The sequence below is a fragment of the Corythoichthys intestinalis genome, chromosome 5 (assembly GCF_030265065.1).
Source record: "Corythoichthys intestinalis isolate RoL2023-P3 chromosome 5, ASM3026506v1, whole genome shotgun sequence".
In the NCBI taxonomy this organism is placed as follows: domain Eukaryota; kingdom Metazoa; phylum Chordata; class Actinopteri; order Syngnathiformes; family Syngnathidae; genus Corythoichthys; species Corythoichthys intestinalis.
In genome coordinates, this window is record NC_080399.1 from 4,392,632 (window position 1) to 4,413,303 (window position 20,672).

At 36.5% G+C, this 20,672-nt stretch overlaps 1 protein-coding gene across 12 annotated transcripts in view; it reads right to left on the bottom strand.

Moving 5' to 3' along the window:
- The window catches only part of frmd4a (FERM domain containing 4A), a 362,265-nt gene that overhangs the window by 22,001 nt on the left and 319,592 nt on the right, over nucleotides 1-20,672 (bottom strand). For 10 of the 12 annotated variants that reach the window (XM_057835965.1, XM_057835964.1, XM_057835966.1 and 7 more), the window contains 4 exons: nucleotides 16,872-16,948; nucleotides 6,586-6,727; nucleotides 6,381-6,522; nucleotides 3,080-3,213 (listed from right to left, as the gene is read on the bottom strand). In XM_057835965.1, the coding sequence (XP_057691948.1) occupies nucleotides 3,080-3,213; nucleotides 6,381-6,522; nucleotides 6,586-6,727; nucleotides 16,872-16,948 (495 nt within the window). The remainder of the gene's footprint in view (nucleotides 1-3,079; nucleotides 3,214-6,380; nucleotides 6,523-6,585; nucleotides 6,728-16,871; nucleotides 16,949-20,672) is intronic. The other 2 variants (XM_057835974.1, XM_057835963.1) reach the window with 1 other exon arrangement.

Sequence of the window (20,672 nt, forward strand, 5' to 3'; positions counted from 1 at the left end):
GTTTGAATGTCAATTGGACAGCCATATTAAAAATGTTGACAAACAAATTTTGGAGTTTTTTTTCCCTAATTTATGGGCCTAAAATGTGAGTGAAGAGTGACGAAAACAACAGTTTGCACATGAAGCTTATGTTGGCTGGGATAAAAAGGGACCCAACCAGGCCATTGTAGCAATTCATTCTTTTAAACAATATCAAAAGCATGGAAAAAGGGTCAAAACGGGTTTTAAGTTGATTGTGAATGACCACAAATAGTCACTTTCCCACGGAAGCATAATGCTTCCACCCCCCCAAAAAAAAAAAAAAAAAAAATGTAATACTATCATGTAAAAATTTGATAATTATCTAAGTACGTATTAACTATCATATAAATACGTGATGTTTACTTAAAAACGTGATATGATACGTGATATGATCATGTTAAAATGTGATAATTATCACGTAAAAACCTGATATTTATATAAAAGCATCATAATCCTAATCTAAAAACCTGATAACAATCATGTAAAAACATGACAGTTACCATGTAAAAAATGTGATAACATAACGATCATTTAAAAACATATTTAACATGTAAAACACGATATACATCATGTAAAAACGTGATAACTATCATGTAAAAATGTGATAATTATCATGTACAAACATGATAACGATCAAGTAAAAATCTGATAATTATCACGTAAAATCTGATAATTACCATGTGAAAACATGATATTCATCATGTAAAAACGTGATGACTGAGTCAAACATAACTATCATGTAAAAACTTAATACTATCATGTAAAATGTAATAATTATGAGAAAATGTGATAATTATAATGTAAAATTGTGAAAACTATCATGTAAAAATGTGATAACGATCATGTAAAAACATGATGACCATAACAAAAGACAGATACTCATCATGTAAAAACATGATATACATCAGGTGAAAACGTGATAACTATCATGTAAAAACATGATAATAATCATGCAAAAACGTGATATTATCATGTAAAAACATGACAACAATAACAATGTATCACGTATAATCTGATGATTATCATGTAAAAACGTGATAACGATCATATAAAAACGTGATAACTATCAAACATGATTAGTGCTGCAACGATTAATCGATTAACTCGAGTATTCGATTACAAAAAAATATTCGAATTAAATGTTGTTGCTTCGAGTATTCGTTTAATTAAAGCGGCGTTTTAATGGTTTATTTTGAAAGGGTTTGCAATTAGTTTTATTGATCAGGGTGGATACACTGCCCTCTGGTCTGCCTCTTTTCACATGGCTGAATCCAACTGCTCCCTGTTAAGACCAACATAAGCTAAGTTTTTGTTTGAGCTAATGTTTTTAATGCATTTTTGATTTAGTTTACAGGTATATTTAGCCATTTTTTGTGGGAATATGTGTCTGAAACATTTGTTAAGAGTATTGTAAAAAAAACAACAACAAAAAAACATTTAGCAATTTATAGCATTTAAGCTAGCTGACTTTTCTATGTAAATTAGCAAGTTGTTCTTTTGTTGTACACAGATCCTCATTTAAAAAAAAACAAAAAACATTTGAGGCTCAGCTCAGGTATTTTTAACTTTTCATTTTCCTTATCCGATTACTCGATTATTCGAACTAAGTAGTCCATCGATTAATCGACTACTAAAATATTCGATAGCTGCAGCCCTAAACATGATAACTATCCTGTAAAAACGTAATACTATCATGTAAAATGTAATAATTATCATGTGAAAAAAGGTAACGATCATGTAAAAATGTGAAAACGATCATGTAAAAACATGACAAATATGTAAAAATGTTAAAACTATCATGTAAAAACGTGATAATGATCATGTAAGAACAGGCTAACTATCATGTAAAAAAGTAATACTATCAAGTAAAACCATGATAATTATCATGTAAAAACATAATACTATCATGTAAAAATGTTTATAATTATCACACAAAAACGTAATAACTATCATGTGAAAATGTAATACTGTCAAAAATATGAAATATGTGAAACCTATCACGTAAAAACGTGATTATTATCATGTAAAAACATGATAACTATCATGTGAAAATGTAATACGATCATGTTAAAATGTAATAATTATCATGTGAAAATGTTAAAACTATCATGTAAAAAAGTAATACTATCAAGTAAAACCATGATAATTATCATGTAAAAACATAATACTATCATGTAAAAATGTTTATAATTATCACGCAAAAACGTAATAACTATCATGTGAAAATGTAATACTGTCAAAAATATGAAATATGTGAAACCTATCACGTAAAAACGTGATTATTATCATGTAAAAACATGATAACTATCATGTGAAAATGTAATACGACCATGTAAAAATGTAATAATTATCATGTGAAAATGTGAAAACGATCAAGTAAAAAGTAGTACTACCAGGTAAAACCATAATAATTATCATGTAAAAACATAATACTATCATGCAAAAATGTTGATAATTATCATGTGAAAATGTAATAACTATCATGTGAAAATGTAACACTCAAAAAAAGTGAAAACTATAACGTAAAAATGTGACATTTATGATGTGAAAACGTGATAACTATCATATAAAAATGTAATACGATCATGTAAAAATGTAATAATTATCATGTGAAAATGTGAAAACAATCAAGTAAAAAAGTAGTACTACCAGGTAAAACCATGATAATTATCATGTAAAAACAATACTATCATGTAAAAATGTTGATAATTATCATGCGAAAATGTAATAACTATCATGTGAAAATGTAACACTAAAAAAAAAAAAGTGAAAACTATCATGTAAAAATGTGACATTTATGATGTGAAAACGTGATAACCATCATATGAAAATATAATACTGTCATGTAAAAATTTGGTAATTATCATGTAAAAATGTAAAAACTATCATGTAAAAACATATTTATCATGTAAAGACATGATAAAGATCATTTAAAAATATGATATTTATACTATCATATAAAAACTTGAGACAGGATGTTTTTTTTAGGTGACATGTATACACTTCTGTACTTTCCCTATAAAAAGTTCAGGGGAAAAAAAAAAAACTTTTGGCATACAGCCTCTCTGATGCAGATGTTCTTGAGCTCCTCAAGCCTCTGCTTCAGCGTCTCCTCCAGAGCTTCCTGGCGGGCCCTCAATGCTGCTAGCATGTCCTTTTTGGCTGTTTGCGAGCTGTCCGATTCCTGAGAGCCTGCAAAATAACGACAACGAAAAAATACAAAGCGGTTACATTTTGGTACGCCGCACTTTGCGGTCGTAAGGGTCTTGGCTGCCCAGGACAAAGAAGGAGAGATCGTCCATGCACCTGCACAAGCCTGGCAGGATGTTTACAGGGAAGTGAGTGGAACATTTTGATAAGGAAGTTGTTTGTTTCCAGGAAAAAGGGGAGGACAAAGTGAGTGACGCACAATCTCGGGGGGGCCTGAGACGGTGCCAGTCTTGTTTGTAAAACGGCTTTGGGTTTCACACAAACACACAGCGTCAGCCGCTTCTTAGCAAAAAGACAGAAATGACACAAAACTCACCCGCTGAGAAAGCTGTGGCAGAAAGAAAACACATGGCTTTAATTCACTCAAGTTTGGATTGTCGGCCATTCTCACACCAGCATCTTCGGACAATATGTGAAGTAGTGGATGGTAGGCTGGCTTTTAATAAAGAGAGCGGTGTCTGTTGTTGGCATGGCGACCGTGGATCGCTAACTTTGATCCTGAATACGATGAACCTTTACATTTAACTCATTGGTTGTCATTGTGATAGATGTCCAATCCAATTTGACTGAGGTAAAAAAATCATAATTTTTAAAAAATGATATTAAAAAATAAATAAATGACTTAAAAAATAGTGTAGGCAAACTGCAGCTTTTGGAAGATGTAAAAAGGTTGTCCACCCGATTGCCTGCCTGAGCGGTCCACGGTCCGACAAGCAACAACTGCTTTGTCCTGTTTTGTTAGATAAATAAATAAAAACATAGAAAATTAATACAATTTTTTAAAGTAAAAAATAAAACAAAGAAAACATTTTTGGTGGAAATAGTTAACTTTTCCATTTGAAATATCTGTATTTTGCCAACTTTTCTACATTGCATTTTTTCCCCCTTAATTTCTTCTGTTGATTCTTTAAGGATCCTCCCAGTAAAAATTTATTGGACGTCTATAACTGTCAATGACTTAATATAATTTTACGGATGCATCAAAAAGCATTAACGGAATACATATGTACAGGCGCAACAATTTATCGATTAATTGACAAAGAATCGATCAGCAAATTAATCGACAACTTTTTTTGATAACCGATTAATCGGTAAGTGCCTTCTTCGCCTAAACCTTGTCTAAATTCTTGAATTTATAACGTCTCAGTTGAAAAATATTATGAGATTTCTTTATTGTATTTTTTTGTGAAGTCAAATTGGGGCATAAACAAAAATCTGCTTTTACTTTAGAAAACAACAATTAGCATTTTGCCAATTTTTGGACATCTTAAAGGGATCCGCTGTTTTTAAGACAAGTAATTCTTAAAAGATAAATGTTAGTATGAGTTATAATAATTTGATATTAAAACCCCTCTTAATGTTTTTGTTTTAATAAAGTTTGTAAAATTATTTTAAGTGATAGGTCGCCATTCTTGTTACGTCGCAGTGTGTGACGTCACCGGTCCGGTTGCCGAAATTCCAGCGTGTCACTCGTTAGCTTTCCCAACATGTTGTCAGTTCTACCCTTCCTATTTGAACCAGATCTGAAAAGTGAAGAGCGGGCCAGCACTGTCGGTCGTTCACAAGACCAGCTTCAGGGAAAAATGCGTGCAGCAAATACCTGATAAGACAAAAGTTGGGCAAAACTGGTGATGCGAGAGTGTATGCTGTTTGCAACTCCGGTTGGGAGCGAGAGTGTATGCTGTCCGGTTTTATTAGCAGATATTCAAGGTAAGCATATTGCGTTTTCAAACTTATCCCAATATAATTATGTAGATTGTTAGCATCCAGAGCTGTCGTGTGCTTACAGTACAGGCCAAAGAGCACACCTTGTGTAATCCATGTCTTGTACATTGTAACGCGTGGTAACTAGGATACGTGTATAGAAGTACCAAAAAGGGGAGAAGCTTCCACTTATGCACATTTATTCACAAAAAAATATTTCCACCTTGACCACTCGTCACTCGGGAGCTCAGCAGTACGCAAACACGCGTTCCCTGACGAACTCCCAACATTGTTGTAAGGTCCACGTCAGAGTCACTGTCGTCACTGTAGCGTGCCATAGTGCTTAGTATGATTTGGGGAAAACTCCCACGAAGAATAGTCAACAAAAAAGATAGCAATAGTAATCCAAATCTGCGTTTTTTACTCACTCGAAGATCCAGGAATTAGACCAATCCCATGGCAATGTTGTAGCTGCGATCAGGCCGTCGATTCCACAAAATAGACTGATCCGAAAAGCCGCTGTGGGACCGACAAATCAAAAAAATGGATCCGAAACCAATATTGCAGACGCGGTGGGACCGTCGGATCCAGAAAATAGATGGATCCCTTACTTGACTGAGGATCCAGGAAAAATGTTCGGGCGCTAGTTGTAACGCGCGGTGGGTAGGATACGTGCATACAGGGAACAAAAAGGGGGAGAAGCTTCCACTTATGCACATTTATTCACTAAAAATAATAATTCCACCTTGACCACTCACTTCACTCCTCTTGTCTCCATTTGACTGGAAATTGCATCCAAAAGCAGCACATCGTGGCATTTTACTTCGCAAGTTTAGGCAGCAATAAGCAATTGTTGAACACGAATGATACCAATGACGTCATCACTGCGAGCCCGCAAACCATGGCGCCAACTAACGGTCAAAATATGGACTAAAATATTATAAAATATGGCCATTGATTTAACATTTTATGTGTTTCGAACAACATATTTTAGTACAAGAGAACAATTGTGGTTTATTAGAGCCTACATGTATTTAAGTTAGAGGATCACTTTAATGTCTAAACTTGCTTCTTAATATAGCTGCAACAACTAATCGATTAATAAATTAATTGCCAATGAATTTGAGAATCGATATAGTTGAAGGAAATCGTCATCCATTTGTTCATTCACCGCTCCTAGTCAAAACAAATTGGACGTCTCGTGCCGTCAATGGCAGCCAATGAATTAACCACTTCTACAAATGCCCTGGGATTAAAAACATGCCACGCATACTCAAAGGCGCCTCTCTGAAGACAGCTGTTTCTATCCATCCGCGAGTCAAGCAACGCCCTGCTCGGATGCCACCACACAAGAATGCACTAGCCTATCAATCTTTCAGTTTTACCCCCCCACCCCGTTCCCTCAAAAAAACGCATATACACTTACAGTATACTTATATACTAACCTGAGGAAAGCAGACTGCCACTGCTTCCACTGATAATCTTGCCTTTGCTGCCCATGTTAGCCAGTTTGGACGTTTTCAACGTTCCCGTTTCGGTGAGGTCGATGGCGATCTCGCTCAGACTGCGGGCCGCGTGGATCTTCGACTAAAAGGGAAACCACGTCACCGGGGTGTTCGCGGCACCTTCGCCTCGACTTCTCGGACTGACCTTGCTCTGCTTGCGGTCTAGATAGAACTGGTGCTGGCTTATAGCCATGGCCCAGATGGACTTGATGAGGGCCGGGCAGGCGTACCAGGTGTGCACGGCGATGCCGCTGTGGCCGAATGTCCGGCGCGTCACCGACGCCCTACAGTGGGAGCGGACACAAGGCCTCCTTATACACACTGAATGCGGAAAAAATACAGTGGCATTGCAAGACAAGGCAGATTTATTTACAGTGGGGCAAATACCGTAATTTCCCGAATATAAGGCGCACCCGTGTAGAACGTGCACCCCATTTTTACCTGTAAAATGTAGGGAAAATTCTTGAACCCGTGTATAAAGCGAACCCTAATTTTAGCACCAATAAATATGAGGATCGTGCCTCGAACTTTTATAAAGTAGGCGGTTGCAGCATTTTTTAATCCTTTCGTCAAATTTTTTTTAAAAATAGTATAATAGTTAATAGTAATATAAATTTTCTGTGTTAAAATTGCTCACAGTATACGATAATAACTTTCACAAAGTAAGGAGTTGTAGGGAGTTTTAACAGAATTCACCGCACTCAAAAAAATGACTCCGGTAGGTTGTAAAGTTTACTAAAAGACAATGTGCATTTTCAGCAAGAACACATCATGTTTCCGAGGTGAGCATGATTCAATCACGCAGTCCATACAAAAACATGAACAATGAATGAGTAGCTAGATTAGATCATGTTGATGCAACATAATGTTAACGTGCCTTTCCAACCAATTGCAATAGTCTCGTCATTTGTCGCGAGATTTAAAAGTAGGGTTGCCAACTCCCTGAAAAAATAAGTGACGCATCATTGGTAGAGCCAGCCGGCCCAATAACCGTCACCATTTAATTATTATTTTGTTTGTGATTTTTTTTTTTTTTTTTTAATTAGATGGGGCGTTACAAGGCAAAGCCCAGCTAGTAAAATTCCTCAACCTTATTTTATGTCTTTCTTTCATAATCTTATTGTCCACATTTTTTCGGCGCACCATTTGACCGACCGGCACCGTTTGAATATCAAAATGACCGGAATTCCATTCATTTTTAATGGCAAACATTTTCCCTTCATTTTCAATGACAGGAAAACATAGGTGGTTGTGATTTTTGACCACTTACCATTACAGCCCGTTGACATTGAAGTGGCGCCTAAGTAAGTCAATACCACTGACAGCTATGTACGTCCGTGCCATTGACTATCATGAATGTCGCTACTATTGATGCCAATGTACTGGATTCCATTGAGGCGTATATAAATTGATGCCATTGACGGCCATTTAAGTTAAAATTAGGGCTGTCAAACGATTAAATTTTTTTTAGAAATTAATTCATTGTAATTAATCGCAATTCAAACCATCTCCAAAATATGCCATATTTTCCTGTAAATTATTGTTGGAATGGAAAGATAAGACAAGACGGATATATACATTCAACATACTTTACATAAGTACTGTATTTGTTTATTATAACAATAAAGCCACAAGATGGCATTAACATTACTAACATTCTTTCTGTGAAAGGGATCCACGGATAGATTGTTAAAGGATAAATGTGAGTTTGTATGTTGTGACTAAATATTGCCATGTAGTGTATTTGTTGAGCTTTCAGTAAAAGATAATGTAGTGACAAAACTGTTCTGCCCAAATGCATGATGGGAAGTGGATAACCATGACTGTGTGTAGCGGCTGCAAATACTATATCATCTCTGTGTTGTGTTCAATGTAGGGTGATGAGAAAAAGCTTAAATCCTGTAAGTCTTCCCAACATTGCTTGCCTCAAAGTTAGTATTGTTGTGGAAGACATGTCAAAGCCTTAGCTAAATAAAAGCACGGTCCAAATGAATGCCTGCATCCGCTCCACTCACTTGTCACTGCCTCTTAACTCTATATATACGTTGAACGGCGCAATTGTAGTCTGTTTGCGGCAATGCATGAGTGGGTCGTTCCGTGCATGCGTTAAATATTTTAACGTGATCAATTTAAAAAATTAATAATCGCCCGTTAACGCGATAAATTTGACAGCCCTAGTTGTGCCTTATGTTGATTCAACATGTGTGCTTTATGTTAAAAGAACACAATTGCTTAATACTGAAGGAAAGCAATTTAATCAGGTGCAAATTCTTTCCAAAATTATTTTATGTCAGTTCAGCACCCCATTTTTTTGAGTGCAGCGGAACTAATGTTGGCAAGTTGTGTAGTTCCCGGGGGGAAGAGTTTAGTTAAGGGAACAGCCGGAAGTAAACAAATGCCCCGCAATTTGCGTGCAAGACGTACGTTGTTACTTTGTGAGTTTCAATGTAAAATAAAACAACGCGGCTTAGCTCAGTGGTTCGACACTCTTCCTCAGACATCTGTCCTAGGTCGCCACACGGTCAACATTTATACGAAACGGATCGCCGTACACGTTCTCTTCAAGACAACATCGCTGTGTGTCGGCCGGCTTGTTGCAACGCAAAGGTTAGAAAAATGTACCGGTAAACAATAAACAAATAGAACAAAAAAACATTTTAATTTTATTAGATGTGAAAAATATCATGAAAACTAGGGTTATATATATTTTATTTGAATCGTTTTCTAATTGTATTTAACGTTACAGACAAAATGTCTTACACTCATCCAGAGTAGTTTTGGCTTAAAGTAGGGATATCAAATTTATTGAGTTAATGGCGGTATTTTTTTTTTTTTTTAATTAATCACTTTAAATAATTAACGCATGCGTTGCACAACCCATTCGCGCATTGTCGCGTTCAATCTATAAAGATGCCGTATTACCTATAGATAGCGCTGAAAGGCAGCGTATAATGAGTAGATTTTTTTTTGCTCCCGATCCGATCCCGATCATTTTAGTTTGAGTATCTGCCGATCCCGATATTTCCAGATCCGATTGCTTTTTTTTGCTCCAGATTCAATTCCAATCATTCCCGACAATTTTTCCCGATCATATACATTTTGGCAATCCATTAAGAAAAAAATGAATAAAACTCGGACGAATATATACATTCAACATACAGTACATAAGTACTGTATTTGTTTATTATGACAATAAATCCTCAAGATGACATTTACATTGTTAACATTCTTTCTGTGTGAGGGATCCACGGATAGAAAGACTTGTAATTCTTAAAGGATAAATGTGACTTTGTATATTGTGACTAAATATTGCCTTTTAGTGTATTTGTTGAGCTTTCAGTAAATGATACTGTAGCCATGCCCAAATGCATGATGGTGAGTGCAACCATGACTGTGCGTAGTGCTACCAATTGATATATCTTCTCTGCGTTGGGAAATAACATAGGGTGTTAAGAAAAAGATCAATTACTACCTTGCCTCCCCACATTGCTTCCCACGATATTTCTAATCGTAGGGAGAGGGATTGTAAGGCTTTAGCCAATTAAAAAAAGGCTCCAAAGGCTGCCAAAATTCACTCTAATTGTTTTACGCTGCCTTTTAGCTCTCTATATATGTAAAACAGCGCCATTACAGATTGAGCGCAATAATGCATGAGTGGGTCGTGCAGCGCATGCATTAATTGCGATAAATATTTTAACGTGATACGTTTTTGAAAAAATTAATTACCGCCGTTATCGGGATAAATTTGACAACCCTACCTTAAGCCTAAACTAAAGACTCTGGATGAGTGTAACATATTATGTCTGTAACTTTAAATACAATTAGAAAAATATTTAATTAAAAAAAAAATATATATATATTTAAAAAAAAACATGTCCGATATTTTTTTGCCGATTCCCAGACTTTGAAAATGACGTGATCGGACCCGATCGATCGGCATCTCTAGTTGTATCGCCATATCGTCGGGTCATCGTTATCGTGAGCTTTGTATCGCAAACGGTATCGTATCATGAGGTACCTATGGGTTCCCACTCCTAGCGGAAATATTGTATCTATTAGCACGCCACTTTAAAAGGCTATTCCGGCGCTTGTGAGAAAAGAAGGCACGTATTAGCCACACACGACGCTAGCCTGTTGGCTCATCCTTCTTTAAACACATACTCACGGTCGACTCACCCTAATGACAGTTCCTCTCAAAAAAAAAAAACAAAAAAAAAAAAAAAACCCCACCAGCGTTCACCATTTCACTCTGTTCCTGACTGTTTTCCCTCCCCCCCGCAACAGTGCACATATGGAGCCATGTTAAATAAATACAGCCTGGGTCACTTTGGCAACCTGCTCACACAGATGTCGAGTCCTTCAAGGGGTCCCCTGTCATAACTTGTGGACGTGTGTGTTTCCCTAGTGTAAGATGGTCATTTTTCACTTGTGAGTCGCTTATTTAGATATTACTTGGAAATGACATACATTGGATCGCTGTCGATGCTCGCTTTGGATTGTTTTGGATTAGAAATCAGCACAAGTTTTGAGTTGAGGATCAAGATTAAGGCGTGAATTTTGGCTAGTTAGCCAGAAGTTAGAAAAGAAATCTGTTACACGTCCCCACGAATAGTTTGTTTGTGTTTAGAGTTGGGCTGTCAAAATGATCGCGTTAACGGGCGGTAATTAATTTTTTTAATTAATCACGTTAAACTATTTGACGCAATTAACGCACATGCCCCGCTCGAACAGACTAAAATGACAGTATAGTGTAATGTCCGCTTGTTACTTGTTTTTTGGTGTTTGGCTCCCTCTGCTGGCGCTTGGGTCCAACTGATTTTATTGGTTAGTACCATGAGTGAACATGGCGTAATTATTGACATCAACAATGGCGAGCTACTAGTTTATTTTCTGATTGAAAATTTTACACATTTTAATAAAACGAAAACATTAAGAGGGGTTTTAATACAAAATTTCTATAACTTGTACTAACATTTATCTTTTAAGAACTACAAGTCTTTCTATCCATGGATCGCTTTAAGAGAATGTTAATAAAATTAATGCCATCTTGTTGATGTATTGTTATAATAAACAAATACAGTACTTATGTACCGTGTGTTGAATGTATATATCCGTCTTGTGTCTTAGCTTTCCATTTCGACAATAATTTACAGAAAAATATGGCATATTTTATAGATGGTTTGAATTGTGATTAATTACGATTAATTAATTTTTAAGCTGTAATTAACTCGATTAAAAATTTTAATCGTTTGACAGCCCTAGTTTGGGCTGAAACGAATACTCGAGCAACTCGGGTAACTCGAGTTTAAAAACTGATCCGAGTAATTTTATTCACCTCGAGGAATCGTTTAATTTTGCCAGCTCTAAGCATCACGTTTTGCCCGGACTACTTTTAATGCGGGACAACACGCTGACGTCACATGCCTAGAGGAAGAAGCAATAAAAAAAAAAAAAAAAACCTTACTGCAGCCGACAGCCGCTACAAACGCCGACGTTGCTAAAAACTACGCCCACATGATGCTAGTGCAGTAGCAGCTAGTGTCCGATGCGTCTCATAGATATCACATGCATTTAGGACTAGATGCGAAATGACAGACTGGGCAGCGTTAGTAAACAGCCGCCATCATTAAGCAGTAGACTTCTCAGCACTAATAAATATAACGTTACTGTCACTCGCTCACGTAACGTTAGCCCTTTGGAAGGCTAGGTTTCTATTGATTATGACCACTGTCGATGCGTGGCTAACGTGTCTTACATACAGGCTTTAGTTAATCTGTAAAAAAACAGCGCTGTAGAGTGATGAGGGTGTAAAATCAAAACATAATAAAGCTAACTGTCAGTTTTAGCTCAGTAGTCATTGCTGAATAAAACACCAAGTAGCACTGGTCCCTAATGTGCTCCAATACAGCAGGTATCATACATTTATTTTGAACACTGCAAAAACTCAAAATCCTATCAGCACTTACAGTTTAGACTAACTTAAAACTTAACTAGAACTTCAAAATAGCTTGACACAAATGGAAATTCAATTTAAACACGAGGGAAAAACATGTAGCTTTCAAGTGATGTGTGTTATGAAGCGTAATTACATTTTTAGGTAAGAAATATGTTTTTTTTTTAAAATTTTTTATAAGAACTAGAAGTTTTTTGAGTGAAAGCAGTGAATCTTTTTTTCTAGTCACATCTGAGATGCAATTGTTGGCTGTTTTCAACAATGTACATTGAAAATAAAGACATTGATTGACTGAAAATGGTTTAATATTGGATTAAATGTCTTTTTTTCTCATGTATATTTATCATTGCTCTTTACCTTAAAAAAAAAAATGTATCCGATTACTTGATTAATCGATAGAATTTTCAGTCGATTACTATAATATTTGATAGCTGCAGCCCTATTTGTGTTGCGTGGATGGTATCGGTTAGTGCTACAACGATTAATCGCTGCAGCTTCGAGGATTCGTTTCATTAGAGTGACGTTGTAAAGGTTTGTTTTGAAAGTGTTATATCTAGTTTTATTGATTTATAGATTGATTATAAATGACATATTTAAGTAGAGGTGGGAATCTTTGGGCACCTAACGATTCAATTACGATTCAGAGGCTACGATTCGATTATAAATTGATTATTGATGACCCCCCGCTATTAGCTGCTTTTAATGTTTTGTACATTAGTTAAAAAAATTTTAAAAAAAGCTTCGCAGGATTAAATAAACGACTATTTCAGTATCATGTTGACAGTTAAAAACAATAAATTATATACTCAAATCCCCATTCTGTATCAGCAGTTTTAAACTACATTCAATTAATTTAATGTTGTGAATCAACCGTTAAAGTTGTTAAAATTGCTCCCGTTATTCCATAATTTCCCTTCTGTCTTCTTTCGACATGTGAAAAGTTTTAAAACTATTTTAAAGATAGATTCAAGTCAATATTTTGCCGATTTAGGAGTATTTTAGATAAAAACTTAATTAGGTTCGCTATGAAGGTTCGCTACAACAGCTTTGCAGGGAAGTCTACTGCTTTAAGATGGCGGCCGTTTACTAACGCCCGTATCTAGCTTTCTGTACATGTGCTGCTAACGCCACCGAGTCTGTTATTTTGCATCTAGTCCCATATAAATATGATATCTACCGTACCATTATGTGGACGTAGTTTGTAGCAGCTGTCGGCAGCAGTCAGGTATGTTGTTGTTTTTTTATCTCGCGGCATGAGTTGAGCATTGTCATTACCCGAGGGGCCGGGTAATGACAAGCATGATGTTTAGCTACTCTCGCTCAGTTCCTCATTGTGTCCCGAAGACCGCGCGGCGCGCTGAGTGTGTTTTACTTCCGCTTTACTTGACATAGTTCAATAATCGGAATTTGGATTAGGGATTTCCCGATCCAGGTTTTTGCACTTCCGATCCGATACAGATATTGTTTTGCACTTTCGATCCGATACCGATACTGTCCGATACCGGCCTATCTGAGCGTGTGTTAAAGTTTAAAGTTATTTAGCCTCCTTACTTAATTGTCAGACTCATGTTGAAAAAGGTTTTAATACTCTTGATAACAACTTGCCAGCTGAATTAGGTGAGTTTGAATAACACACAATGGTTGGTAACGAGAAACTGACCTGTTTATTCAATGACAAACACAAAACATTATAAATAACAAACAAATGGAATAGTCAGTCAGTAAAACGTGCAAATAATATTGTAAACTGTCTTAAAAAACGCAAAACACACCAACAACCTCAGTGGAAAATTCCAAAAAAAACCCAAGCTATCAGATGCTTTTAACATTTTAAAACAGTAAATAAAATACTCAAGTCCCCATTCTGTATCAGCAGCTTTAAACTACATTCAATTCATTTAATTTTGCGAATTAACTGTTAAAGTTGTTAAAATTGCTCCCGTTATTCCATAATTTCCCTTCTGTCTACTTTCGACATGTGAAAGTTTTAAAACTGTTTTGAAGATAGATTCAAGTCATGATTTTACCGATTTAGGAGTATTTTAGATAAAAACTTAATTAGGTTCGCTTGGAAGGTTCGCTACAACAGCTTTTCAAAGAAGTCTACTGCTTTAAGATGGCGGCCGTTTACTAACGCCCGTATCTAGCTTTCTGTACATGTGCTGCTAACGCCACCGAGTCCGTTATTTTGCATCTAGTCCCATATAAATATGATATCTACCGTACCATTATGTGGACGTAGTTTGTAGCAGCTGTCGGCAACAGTCAGGTATGTTGTTGTGTTTTTTTATCTCGCGGCACGAGTTGAGCTAGAGCCGTGAGTTGAGCATTGTCATTACCCTACCTACTCTCGCTCCGTTCCTCATTGCGTCCTGAAGACCGCGCGGCGCGCTGAGTGTGTTTTACTTCCGCTTTACTTGACATAGTTCAATAATCAGAATTTGGATGTTTGTGAATCGTTCTCGAATCTTCCACGGCCAAATCGCGAATAATCTAAGAATCGGAAATTTCGCAGACCTCTATATTTAAGTATTATACAGTGCTAGCCAAAAGTATTGGCACCCCTTGCAATTCTGCTAGATAATGCTGAGATTTGAAGGGTGCCTTCTCCAAACTGGAGTGGTTGTACTAAATACTTATTTGTTCCACTGTATGATCCTTTTAATTTCGTAACTATGAAGGAACTACAGTATTCCCTACTCAAACTAGGAACTATTTTCTCCGTTATTAACTACTTTCTCTTTAATCTAATGATATTGATTTTATTTCTCTGGCTCAGTGTAGTTATGTAATGGGTTATTGTACAGTATCACACATCTTACACATATTAGTTATTACATTTAAAGTGCTTAAAAACTCTGTATATATATATATATATATATATATATATATATATATATAAGGACTGACAAAATTATCGCGTTAACGGGCATTAATTAATATTTTAGATTAATCACGTTAAAATATTTGACGCAATTAAAGCAGATGCCCCGCTCAGACACATTTTAATGACATTACAGTGAAACGCTCACTTGTTGTGTTTTATGGAGTTTTGCCGCCCTTTGCTGGCGCTTGGGTGCGACTGATTTTATAGGCTTCAGCACCCATGAGCATTGTGTAAGTAATTATTGACATCAACAATTGCGGGCTACTAGTTTATTTTTTGATTGAAAATTTTACAAATTTTATTAAAACGAAAACATTAAGAGGGGTTTTAATATAAAATTTCTATAACTTGTACTAACATTTTTCTTTTAAGAACTACAAGTCTTTCCATCCATGGATCGCTTTAACAGAATGTTAATAATGTTAATGCCATATTGTTGATTTATTGTTATAATGAACAAATACAGTCCTTATGTACCGTATGTTGAATGTATACATCCATCTTGTGTATCTTTCCATTCCAACAATAATTTAGAGAAAAATATGGCATATTTTATAGATGGTTTGAATTGCGATTAATTGTGATTAATTACGATTAATTTATTTTTAAGCTGTAATTAACTCGATTAAAAATTTTAATCGTTTGACAGCCCTAATATATATATATATATATATATATATATATATATATATATATATATATATATATATATATATATATATATATATATGTATGTATTTTATTATACTTTCGGGAAAAAGTATAATTTTTAATGATAAATCTAAATAAATGCATCGCCCCCACCCCCCCCCAAAAAAAAAAAAAAAAAAGAAAAATTGGGGGAGGGGACTACTTTGCGCTTTTTCACTTATCGCGGCGAGTTCCGGTCCCCATTAACCACGAAAAATGAGGGATCACTGTTTAACAATATAAAAAAAATAAATAAATGAGGGTCTAAGGACAACAAAAGAACAACATGCTAACTTGCACAGCACAGGTCGGCTAGCTTAAATGCTATAAAATGCTAAAAAATTATATATTTTTTGCAATGCTCTTAATAAACACCCCCCTGCCAAAAAAACAGCTAAATATACTTCCAAACTAAAAGAATACATAAACAAACATTAGCTCAAACAAAAACACACCTTATGCTGGTTTTAACGGAGAGTAGCTGATTCGGCCAAGCTAGACGAGTTATGGCACATTCACTGTTGCCACAAGAGGGCAGTGCATCAACCCAGATCAATAAAACTACACGCAACACTTTCAAAACAAACCACACCGAGATGCATGACGCTTCATGCTGCGTTTAACCGACTAGTAAAATACGAAACGTTTCAAAAAATGAGTAGGCGGTTAAACGACTAGTCGCGCACATCCCTAGTTGTAAACATAGGTAACAGTTAGAAATTCTCTAATATAGGTATAAAAATACACTAATAGGCAAAATTCATCTCAACAAAAATGTCAAATAATAGCGTTCTTCAATAATAACAAGCTAATCAATGCATTTTTCTTGACTGAACGTGCATTAAACCGCTCATTAAAATTGCCTCTACATTCCACCGATCGGTCTGCTGTATAGATTTACCTCCTGGGGTCATGAACTTCCACGGAGAACTTCTTCTCTCGGAAGTAGAGGTTCTCCAGCTGACGCCATTGGAACACCTGAAGTTTGAGAAGACAAAAGCGGCGGTGAGTCCAAGCAAACTTTCTCCGTTAAGTCCCTTGAAGGCCAGAAAAAAACGCTGTTACATCCTCCGCGGCTTACTTTGCCATCTGTAGGCGGGTTTCTGAGGGAAAGTGTGTAAAGTTTCCTCCTCTCCTGTAACTCCGCAGCGAGGGAGGAAGGTGGGGGGAGGCTTTTAGGGCTCCGGACCCCTCCTCCATCCCAGAGGGATTGTGCTTCCTGCCCTGCGGTTGGGGAGGAGTGATGAAGCTTTCAGTGCCCCCCGCCCCACTTCTCCCCTCTTTCCTTTCTACAATTGAAGTGCCCTTGCTTTGTTTGATCGGAGCGCAGCGCACGCATAAACATACACTGTCTGAGTCTGGTTCTCGTTAGAGGGGAAAGAGTCGAGAGGGCACGAGCAAAGATTGCATTCGCTGTAGGAACCAAAGGAACCAACAGGTTACTACTAAAGATGTCCCGATCGATCGGGACATCGGGACACGTCATTTTCAAAGTATCGGAATCGGCAAAAAAATATCGGACGTGCCTTTTTTAATATATATATATTAGGGCTTTCAAAAGTATCGCGTTAACGAGCAGTAATTAATTTTTAAAATTAATCCCGTTAAAATATTTGACGCAATTAACGCACAAATGCCCTGCTCAAACAGATTAAAATGACAGCACAGTGAAAGCTGTACTTGTTGTTTTTCGGAGTTTTGCCGCCCTCTGCTGGCGCTTGGGGGTGACTGATTTTATAGGCTTCAGCACCCATTAGCATTGTGTAAGTAATTATTGACATTAAAATTTATCTTTTAAGAACTACAAGTCTTTCTATCCATGGATCGGTGTAACAGAATGTTAATAATGTAAGTGCCATCTTGTTGATTTATTGTTATAATAAAAAAGTACAGTATTTAGGTACAGTATGTTGAATGTATATATCCATCTTGTGTCTTATCTTTCCATTCCAACAATGATTTACAGAAAAATATGGCATATTTTATAGATGGTTTGAATTGCGATTAATTGTGATTAATTACGATTAATTAATTTTTAAGCTGTAATTAACTCGATTACAAATTTTAATCGTTTGACACCCCCAATATATATATATTTTGTTTAATTAAATAGTTTTCTAATTGTATTTAACGTTACAGACAACATGTCTTACACTCATCCAGAGTCTTTAGTTTGGGCTGTCAAATTTATTGCGTCAACGGCGGTAATAACATTAAAATATTTAACGCAATTAACGCATGCGCTGCACTACCCACTCATGCACTGTCGCGTTCAATCTATAAGTGTAACACCATTTACACCATTTAATGGCACCGTATTACGTATACATAGAGCTAAAAGGCAACGTAAAATGAGTAGAGAGAATTTTGGCAGCCTTTGAAGCCTTTTTTTAATTGGCTAAAGCCTTACAATCCCTCTCTCAACGATTAGAAATATCGTGGGAAGCAAGGTAGTAGTTGATCTTTTTCTTAACACCCCATGTTATTTCCCAACGCAGAGAAGATGTATCAATTGGTACCACGACGCACAGTCATGGTTGCACTTCCCATCATGCATTTGGGCAGAAGTTAAATGGCTACAGTATCATTTACTGAAAGCTCAACAAATACACTAGATGGCAATATTTAGTCACAATATACAAAGTCACAAGTCTTTCTATCCGTGGATCCCTCTCACAGAAAGAATGTTAATAATGTAAATGCCATCTTGAGGATTTATTGTCATAATAAACAAATACAGTACTTATGTACTGTATGTTGAATGTATATATTCGTCCGAGTTTTATTCATTTTTTTCTTAATGCATTGCCAAAATGTATATGATTGGGAAAAATTATCGGGAATGATTGGAATTGAATCAGGAGCAAAAAAAAGCAATCGGATCAGGAAATATCGGGATCGGCAGATACTCAAACTAAAACGATCGGGATCGAATCGGGAGCAAAAAAAACATGATCGGAACAACCCTAATTATAAGACAACCCCCTCTTTTTCAAGACTCAAGTTTGAAAAAAAACTTTTTGAACACCAAATTAATTTCTATACAGAAAATAATTACAGTACATCTGAAACAAATGATTATAACAATATAGTTGAGAGAAAAAGCATGTTATTTTGCCTCATTCAAATCTTAATATCTGAACAATCAAATATGTAAACTAAAGTGCAATCACATTCGTAAATGAATGGCTTCTGGTTTTTGAAATGTAAATAAGCCAATCCATTGTGATAAAACAACAAAATTGCAATAACTGCATTAACCATCAAAGTGAAGTCTAACTATAACTGTAGTCTTGAAACAAATCTGAATAAGGAATAACATTGCTATACAATAATGCAAACTAGTTAAACTTAAGAGTAGCTGAGATCTGTCATGACAGAACATCCCTTCAATGATATCTGGCGCCATCTAGCGTCGTGAATGGGTATAATGTCTCGACCGCGAATATAAGACAACCCCCACTTTTTCAGTCTTATTTCAGTGCAAAAAACACCATCTTATATTCGGGCCAATACGGTACTAAATGATACTTGGCCTCCTATAGTGAAGCATGATGCAAAGAATGACCAAGTGTCAGGTCAATAGTTAAGAAGTCTATGAAAGAAACCGTTAGCACAGTGCTACAAAGTTCCTGCCTGCAATGTTAGTGCTGTTTACATTACTTTCCGTGCTTTCTTATCAGACCCCTTTCTCGACAGCCTGTGACGCGCTAATGTAGCATGGTGCTAAATATTGCAGGTCACAGTCAGAGAGTGAGTGACCGTGCTAGCGTTGACTGTAATGATGCCGATAAGAGTATTTTAAATTGCGTTCAGGCACGGGATGTTTGTACTTTCATGTCGACATATGCCAGGAAGTAAGCCGAAGCGGCGCACATGTATGCGATAAATCTTAAATCCGCGACACGCAGACTCGGTGAGATATTCTTTAACAATCGGGTGTTCGTATCCTGAGTGTTTCTTATTGTAAAGGTCAGATCTGATAGAGAGTAAAGGCCTTTTACTTAAGAGAAGAATGGTTTTTAAATAGCCTGGGCTTGGTTATTCTTTTCTCCAGCTGGACCGCAATGTTACGTCCACGCGGGTGGGGTTCTGATGAATCCAGCCGTCGTCAAGGCAAAGCCCATTCACTCCTTCCTGTTGTTTGCATGGGAGCGTGCCATTTTGGAAGGATGACATATCTGGAAAAACTAATGGGAACCGGCTGGATGCGTCTTTGCAGTCCAGCGAGTGGGTGGGTACACCCCAAAATGAAATCATATGATATGCCCCGAGTCACTCGACAGACCTGTCTGGCTAATGATGCATGTGTTAGCTTAAGCTACGTGCGTGTGGTCTGCGGTGAGTTGTGCTAACTTTCACATCCCAATATAACAACAGGATTTTATAACCGCAGAGTAAAGAAAAGTGCTAGCAATTAGACGGTAAAGTTAGTCAGCAGCTTATAAATGAACATTTCAAATAGTTACACTTGGAATTGTGGGAAAGTCACTGCAAATTAGCTCACGCTGAAGTGTTGGCTAACTGAATCAGCCTTTCGGTAGCTAGCAGGCGATGACAGTATGAGTCAGTTAGTACTGGAAGTGCTACGCTCGACTGACAATTTGCTCTTCCTCTCTTTTAGTGAGGCGTCTTCCTGCGAATACTTCACACTCTATTTCCTCTGACAAAAACTGTGTCCGGTGGAATTTAGTCAGTCGAG